This window comes from Loa loa, assembly GCF_000183805.2.
Source record: "Loa loa unplaced genomic scaffold supercont3.186, whole genome shotgun sequence".
NCBI lineage: Eukaryota > Metazoa > Nematoda > Chromadorea > Rhabditida > Onchocercidae > Loa > Loa loa.
In genome coordinates, this window is record NW_018108366.1 from 87,174 (window position 1) to 96,219 (window position 9,046).

Genomic DNA, 9,046 nt, shown 5'->3' on the forward strand with positions numbered 1-9,046 from the left:
ATTATTGTCAAATTTTGCATAATTTTATAGATAATGAATATGTACAAAATGATATCAATTAAGAGAATATTTAATGGACAAATCAGATTTATGTTTAAAAAAGGAAAAATACAAAGTAAATGGAAATGTTATCTGTAAGAATTTTTGATTAAATCTTATTATGATAAGAAATGATAATGTGAAGAAAAAAGGAAGAATTTATTGAGAGCATGAATTTTTTTATTCACTTCTAAATTTTTCTTTCTGATAATTTTTAATTGATTTACTAATTAAACATAAATATTCATATCATAGTTTTCTTTTTTTCTTTTCTTCAAAACTTGAAATTAAATAAAAATTAAGAGATGTGTTATGTAAGAGAAAAGAAAAAAAAATAGAGCAATCGATGATATTCTATTAGTAATTCCAACTTTTACATTTATCATTATCACTTAAAATATTACATTTTCTTGAAATATTTTTCAATTGTTCTGGTAAAAAAATTGTTGTTGTCGTCGTTGTCGTTGTTGTTGTTGTTGTTGTTGTTGTTGTTGTTGTTGTCACCAAAAAATCATGATGATGCAAATTATGCATACTATGAAATTGAGCCAATTGTTTTGATGTTAATGATAGCGGCGATACTTTTGATGGTATAATATACAGGTCAAGTGCTTCCAAAAGATATGATGATGAATTTAATGATATATCATTACCTGTTAAAGAAAATTTGATTTATTTTAATTGAATTAATAAAAGTAAACTTTTATGCCAAAAAAATGATAAGATAAGAGTGAAATGAACTTTAGGAACTATAATTGAAAAATAGTAAAAAATATAGTAAATAGTAAAATATAATGAATAGTAAAGAGTAAAATAGTAATGCAACTATAATTTATCATTTAATCAAATAGGTATGAGATTAATTCAATAATTAATCAATTCTAGTAAAAGAATAAAATTTCTCCCTTCCAAAATTTCTTTCTTGAGAGAATATTTCAAATTGATAAAACAATCATGAACTTTTTAGAGTAGGAATAAAATAAAAATGAATCAATACATTTTATGGGAAATATCGGGAAACTATTAGAGGAAAGGTTTCCTTTTTTTTTCTTACACTTATTACTACATTTATTATAATTAAAAAATGGCTATCATCATTTGAAAATTTGAATTATGCTATCTTTTTTTTTACATTTTAATTTACTTTCAATAATTTTTCATCATAGTTGATTTTTCTTTTTTTTTTAAATTTGATTTATCCTTTTCTCTCAATTATTTGTTTCGTTCAATTCTTAAATTCTAGAGAATTTAAAATTTTCAATTTTATTAAAAGAAAAAGATTATAAAAATAATAATTCACCTGTGAAAGTTTCACGTTTTTGTTGTACAGGTGTAACTGGTGGTGTTATTGGTATCGTTGAACGAAGTACAATACCTTGAGTAAGATTATCATGAAGTAAAGCAAATAAACCAATATTTGATAGGATTTTATCACGTTTAAATATCTGTGATAAATCATTGGTTAATTTATGCTTTTGTAATTCATCTGAAGATAATGTTTGATGTTGTTGTTGTTGGATGATTTGTGACCAATGATAAGTTGTCATCGAATTTCGAGAAATCTATAAAAATCAGAAAAAATTTGTTTAATCGAAAATAAAAAAAAAAATGTTGACATAAATATAAAAGATGATGAATTTTTCCTTTTTAGAAATAAAATTAATGATGAAATTTTCATACAAAATGAAATTTTAAAACTTACAAGAAAAAAAGAAACGAAATTGTCACCTATTTTCGTATATTTAATTTCTGAAATTGATACCTTACCTTATTTGATGAAATATTGAAGAATGATGTATTGGAAGGCGGTAAACCACGTTCTCGACGAAATCTTGCATATTCTCTTTCGATCTTTTTTTTTAGAAAAGAAATTAATAATTGATATTGTGTGAATTGATTATTTTATTTCAAATATCACATAAATTATCACTAAAATTAGTAAATTGACGTGTAAAATTTGAATATTTGTTGGAAAAAAAATTTTTATTTTTTAAAATTACCTGTTTTCGTATATTTAATTTTTGAATTGACCAATCTAGGTCACGTGTACCGGGTCGTCCTGGTTCACCCATTTTTGGTTCCACATAATCAGATAATGAATCATTTGATCCTATTTTCCTAGTTGAACCAGAATTATATTGTGATATTCGATTGAAATCATACATTAATCGAATTTGATGCTGTAAAATATCTTATAAAATTAGTGGAAATTTTTGAAAAGTTTCACTCTCTCGCTCTCTCTCTCTCTCTCTTCCTATCATGAAGAGAAAGCTGCTAAAATATCCTATAAGTTAGTCGAAATTTTTGAAAAGTTTCACCCTCTCACTCACTCTCTCTCTCTCCCTATTAGAGAAAAAGGCAATAAAATTTAAGGAAAAAAAATTGAATTTCAAATATTTGAAATTTTGAGAAAAAAAAATCATTATTATGAGATAATTTTTTCTTTTGCTATTTTCAAATTTAAAATAAAACCAACATTTTCATCAAAAAATTGTTTTGATTGCATTGATGATGCACTTGTACTAGCATTAACTTCAAAAAATTTCATTTCAGGTTTGCAAGTTGACAATGATTCTAATTCTGCTGAAGTATTAGGATCAATTGAATGATCTCCCAAAGAAGATATCGGGAAATGAGAAAGATAAGAATGTCGAAGTAGTTTTGCAAAAGTATTATTCGGTACATCAATTACCTAAAATTAAAAATTCATCAAAATACTTGTTAGTTGTTGTTATTTATCTGGAAATGGATGAATTTCAAAATTGAAATTAACTTAAACAAATTTAATTGCAAACTAATAATTTAAAAATTGCTTCATTTTGGATACTTCAAAATTTTTTTTATTTTTTTAAACTGTTTAAAAGGAAAAATCTTTCTTTCAATTCCAATTTTTCTAATTAAAAAAATTCTTTTTTTAAATTATTAAACTTGAAATAAGTTTCACATACAATCAACACATCTATCTTATTTATATCCAGATTATGCAAATATATTTAGGATTTTTTTTTAACTATCCTATTTAAGGTTTTCAAAAGAGGTTCATAGCGATCCATTTAAGTTATCCAATTATAGATTATTGATCGTACAAACTATCACTAATGGCAGATTATCCATCATATAGGTTATCAACTATAGGTCATATAAGTTATCGATCGTACAAACTATCACTAATTGCATATTATCGATCATATAGGTTATCGACTATAGATCATATAGATTATCGATTATAGGTTATCGATCACCCAAACTATCATTAACTATTCATTTAAATTATCCGACTACATACATTATCGATCATAGAGAAGTGAAATGAATGCTTGCCTTAATGATTTAATTTGAATAGAAAAAAAAGAATTTCGAATTTGAGTATTTAAATGAAATGATAAGTAACAGAATATATAGATAGAAGAGTTATTCGAAAAATATAAACATATTTCAATTGATATTTAAAAAAAAAGAAAAAACTTTCAAAATGATAACTTACATTATCATCATTATGTGAATTTTGCTGATATTGATCGGATGGTAATGGATCGGTAAGAGTAGCAACTGTACGAGTAGTTTTCAATACATTTGAATTATTCATTTTACGAGTTTTATTAATCATTTTTAATTTATTCGATAAATAAGTCATATCCATTTCCGATTGCATATTTTGCACTTTTCCCGATATCCTATTGGAGAAAAAATCAAAATAAAAAAAAAAAATTGGAATTTAACAACAAAATCAAATAAAATTAATCGAATTTTTTTTTTTTTTAATGAATTAATTATGACAAATTTTAATAACAAATAATAATAAGTAATTCGTATATTTATTTATTTAAATTAATAAAAAAAATCATACATTTCATACTTTTGACTATTAATTGCAGCACTATAGAAACCACTATCTGATGCTTCAATTTCACTTGCCAATGAATCATAAAGTGAATCAGGAGTGCCTGTTCTTAAAATTACAAAACAAATCAGGAATGCTAGATCTTAAATCATAAACTGCTGAATCAGGAATGTTTGTCTTTAAAATCATAAAATGAACCAGGAATGCTTATCCATAAAATCAATAAAATAAATCAGGAATGCTAATCCTTAAATCATAAACTGAATTAGGAATGCTAGTCTTAAATAATAATCTAAATCCGGAATGCTAGTCTTGAAAGCAACAAATTCATCCATCAAACAAATAATTTCAAGTTTTTCAAAAAAAAAAACGTCGAAATTTAGAAATATTTGAATAATTTTTAAAATTAAATTTTAACAATAAAATAATAATAAATTCTTTGATTTCATATTCTTTTCCATTATTTTCTCTCAAAAAAAAGGAAAATTATTTTATTTAAGCGAAATATTTCAGCAAAATTTCAAAAACATTTAATTTGTTTATTTTGCATATCAAAAAAAAAGTTATTAAATGAAAGAAATAAAATAGAAATCAAACATAAACTTTCACTTCTTATCAGTACTGTTTACATTTTGGTGATAAAATGTTTGAACTTATTAAATTAATTAATTTATTACCAATTTTTGAGAATGAAAAATTAAACGTCACCTATAAGCGGATTGATTTTGCCGAAAAGTCCGTAACTCTTCTTCTGCATCATGCAACATTGCCAAAACTTCCGTGTAACGTTCCTGCAAGTCAATTACTTGCGCTGTAAGTCCCTCATGTATTGTTAGCGCATCTTGCAATTGTTGATGCAAATTGATAGTTTCACTTGTAAGCTGAAATTTACAATTTTCAAATTTCATTTTTTGGCTGAAATTAAAAAAAAAGAAGAAAATAACCTTACTATAATTATAAATATATAAAAAATGTAATTAATTCATTTCAACAATTTAATATTTAATTAATAATTTTGCAAACAAAAAAAAAACCGTTAAATTGGAATAAGTAATCAATATACCGCTTTTTCATGATTTGATCGTAGAGCAACTTCTCTGAGAAGTCGCTCCACTTCAACATTTTGATTTCCACATTCTTCCGTTCTTTCAACAAGTAAATGTTGCAAATGACAAATCTAAAGCAGTAAAAAAAATTTTTTTCCATTAATTAATCAATTAATATTTTCATTTAAATATACTTTTTTTTGAAAAAAAGTTATGAAAAAGTTTAAGTTTTAATATTTACGACTAAAACGATTCCTTATCATTTCATAGTAAATTCATAGAAAATTGGAAAATGTAAGTATCATTGATAATATTTTTGAATATAAAATGATAAAGAATCATAAATATTAAAATTTTAGAACATTTTTTTTCAAAAAAGAAAAGAATTCCTTATTTTAAGAAATTTAAGTAAAGTGAATAACAAATAAGTGAATAGACAAACAAATAAAAAAGTAAATAAATAAGTAGATTAAAGATGTAAATGAATAGTAAATAAATAAATAAGTAAATGGATGAATAAAGAAGTAAATGAATAAGTGAGTTAATAAATGAACGGATAAATAGATTAATAAATAAATGCACAAATAAATAAGTGAATAAATAAAGGGTAAACAAATAATTAAGCAAATAAATGAGCAAACAAATAAGTAAATAAACGAATAAATAATTAAATAAATAAATAAATAAATAAATAAATGTATGAATGAATAAATAAGTAAATAAGTAAGCAAATAAGTAAATAAACAAATAATAAATAAACAAACAAGTAAATAATCAAGCAAATGAATGACTAAGTGGATAGGTAAACAAGCAAATGGATGGATAAATAAATAAATAAATAAATAGCAAATAAATAAATAAACAAATAAATAAATTAAATAAACAAATAAACAGACTAATTAAATAAACGAATAAATTGATTAATTAATTGATTAAATAAGCTAAATAAATTAAACAAATAAGTAAAAAACAAATAAATAAACAAATAAACAAACAAACAAGTAAATAAATAAATGTGGACATTAAACAAATAAATAATCAAAAAATAATAAAAATTTTAAAATTTCTACATAACTATTTCATCCATTGCATTACTTATGAATTAATTATTGTTGAAGGGAATTAATTACCTTCTCATTAGCTGTATCCAATTGTTTTGTCCATTCCGAAATATGCAATCGTTCATTTTCTTCGTATTCCGAACAAATTTTCTTCAAATTTGTTGACTGTAAAATTTCATCAATAAATTTTTAAAAGAAAGAATGTCATAAGCATTTGCACAAAAAAAATTATGCATGAAAGAAATTACTCAAAAAAGATTTTTGTATTTAATTAGTGAATTATTTAATTTCTATTTATTTGATTATAATTTATTTATGACAATTTTTAAACAGTATGTATTTTAGATACTACAAAAGGATCAACAATTTACAAGAGAATATAACTTTCATCTTTTCATATTATAAAATAAAAATTAAAATTTGAATTTGAAATTTTAATAAACTTACCAAAACATTTTTGAATTTTTGAAGGAAAAGAAAAAAAGAGAAATAGTTTAACATCCATTAAATTATAATGATAAAAAATAATTTTTGTTATAAAGTAATGTTATTTTTTGTTAAATTTTCAATATACCTCATTTTTCAAACTTTGATTCTCATCTTCCAATAGCTTAATTTTTCGTTGAAAATTTTCGCTATTTGATTGCCTGTAAAAAAAACTTCTCAATTTCCTATTTTATTTATTATTTTTCAATTACGATTAGAAATTCCAACAAATATTAATATGTATTAATTTAATCCTCATATTTTAATAGATTTAAAACCAATCTTGAAGTTGTTTAATGATCGTATCCTTTCTAATTTGAACAATTAATTTCTTTCGTGGAATTTTCTTAAAATGCAATCATATTAAATTATATTATTCATTTCGAATTAATTGATACATAATAATATTAATGATTTTACAAAGAAATGTGCAACGTTTAAATGAATTAAAAATTAATTATCAAATTAAGATTGTTATCGATGTAAATTAATAATTTTTTCTCCTCTTAAAATTAAATTTTTTATTCAAATTATCAAAAATACAAATTGTTGTGCAAGACTTTTAACTTATGATTGAACAGACTAATTTCACCAATTTTTACATTTACGAAAGTTTTACAATTATCAAAATTTTCAAAAGATTTTGACGATTTCTTCCTGGCTTTTTTCAATGGTGACCTTTGGACTTTGAAATTGAACAATTGAACAATTGAAAAAATTGAGCACAAAAACATTGGTACTGAGTTCTTTTTTTATGATGGATAAGCAAAAAAAGAAAAGATCAGAAAAAATAAATAAACAGTTTTTTGATTAAAAATAAAACTTAAACGAATTGATTCATGATAAGTACAATGCAATTAGTTATCACTAAAATTCATTTACTGCATTCTTTAATTAGTTAATTATTCAAATTTTCATCATTAGGAGATGAAAGTATATAATTAGTTTCTGCCAATTTTATTCAATCACAAGAGAAAAAATTAAATTTACAATGAAATAAATTCAAATTTTCAAATACTTCATAAAATTTTTCTGCAGTAAAAAGTATGAAATTAACAAAAATTCCTTTTTTTTATAATTATTTCTTTTTAAATAATAAAATTTATACATACAAACAATTTACATTTCATTTAATGAATTGATAATTTTGATAAAAGAAACAAACCCTGCTGTACATCCATCTAAATCAATATCATAATCAACATAAAAACGTAAAAGATTTGAGCGCATTTGTAAATCATGGCGCAATTGTATCACTACATCATTGGATGCATTTAATGCTTCTTCTAAAAATTCGTTCCTGAAATTTAAAAATTTTAAATCTTTAAAATTTTTTAAAAAATTTAAAATCTTCGTTCCGTATTAATTTCATGTTAAATAACTATAACTAAGATCAAGAAAATAATCCTGCTAATCATATAAAATAATATAATTCAAAATGATTAATATTGATAGTGATTAATACGGATGGAGACTTTTAATGATAGAGATTAATTGATAGAGTTAATTAATTGACCAGTTAAATGAAGTATATCAGTAGGACAATTTTATGAGATATATTTCAGTCATTAAAAATTTTAGTTTGATAAGATATAATAAACTATAAAATAAATTATTTAGTTTTGATAAGATATAATAAACTATAAAATAAAGATAGAATATATTACCTAGTTTGTAATTCATGATTTTGTTCCAATAATGATTGGCCAATTTTAGCAGCAAGTTCAAGATCCTTCTCCTTCTGTAATATCATTTTCATTAGTATTTAACCATTCCATGCATTTATTTCAAATAATTTTTGCTAAAATTTTATTATTCCTATTTATGACAATACCGCCACCATTGTCACATCATTACCGCGGTAATTGATATTGATATTATTCAATTTTTATGTTAATTTTCATTATCAATCAATAAAAATTATGATTAAATTTCGTAGCTTTTTTTTTTTGATTATGATACAGGTAGATAAATATCTGAAATAATAAATAATTACTTAGTAAAAATTAAATTGGAAAAAATTGCTACGATTTTTATTTTACATTTCTATCATTCAGTAAAATCAATATTGTTAATTAAAACAATAATTAATTAGTCGATGAAAATGGCATATGTTTGAATGTTTTGCATTAAAAATTATTACGAATGATAATTGAATCTATCAAAATATTTACTCTAGAGGAAATCATACTTCTCCTTTCCCTAATTAAAAATTAATAATTAAAAATTAATTCTTTCGCCTCATCATCCTTCTTCTCTCTCTCTCTCTCTCTCTCTCTCTCTTCCTCCCTTCCCTTTCCTCTTCCACTCCCTTGCTTAAGTTATATTAAATGGATTATAAATTAATTATATATGGAAAATATTACTTGAAATGAGTGATAGAATCGAAATATAAACTTTAATTTTGCTTTTTTAAACAATAAACAATTTCTTTTTTCTCACATTTTCTCATTATATTCATAAAGCTATTAATAATATTAATCTATATAAAAATCAATTTAAATTTCAAATATAAAATCGAAATAATTGAAAATAAAAACAAAAAGAAATTACAAATAATTGAAAAATATTCA

At 22.5% G+C, this 9,046-nt stretch overlaps 1 protein-coding gene across 1 annotated transcript; it reads right to left on the reverse strand.

Annotated features, from left to right (window-relative positions):
• Positions 1-396: 396 nt before the first annotated feature.
• Positions 397-8,232, reverse strand: LOAG_10138 (hypothetical protein; the record flags this gene model as incomplete). The annotated part of the gene is made up of 13 exons (XM_020448098.1): positions 397-692; positions 1,340-1,601; positions 1,807-1,890; positions 2,040-2,219; positions 2,516-2,731; positions 3,524-3,713; positions 3,887-3,988; positions 4,589-4,761; positions 4,944-5,057; positions 6,057-6,152; positions 6,562-6,634; positions 7,639-7,773; positions 8,141-8,232. The coding sequence occupies 13 exons, from the start codon at positions 8,230-8,232 to the stop codon at positions 397-399; spliced, it is 2,013 nt and encodes a 670-aa protein (XP_020301729.1).
• Positions 8,233-9,046: the final 814 nt, after the last annotated feature.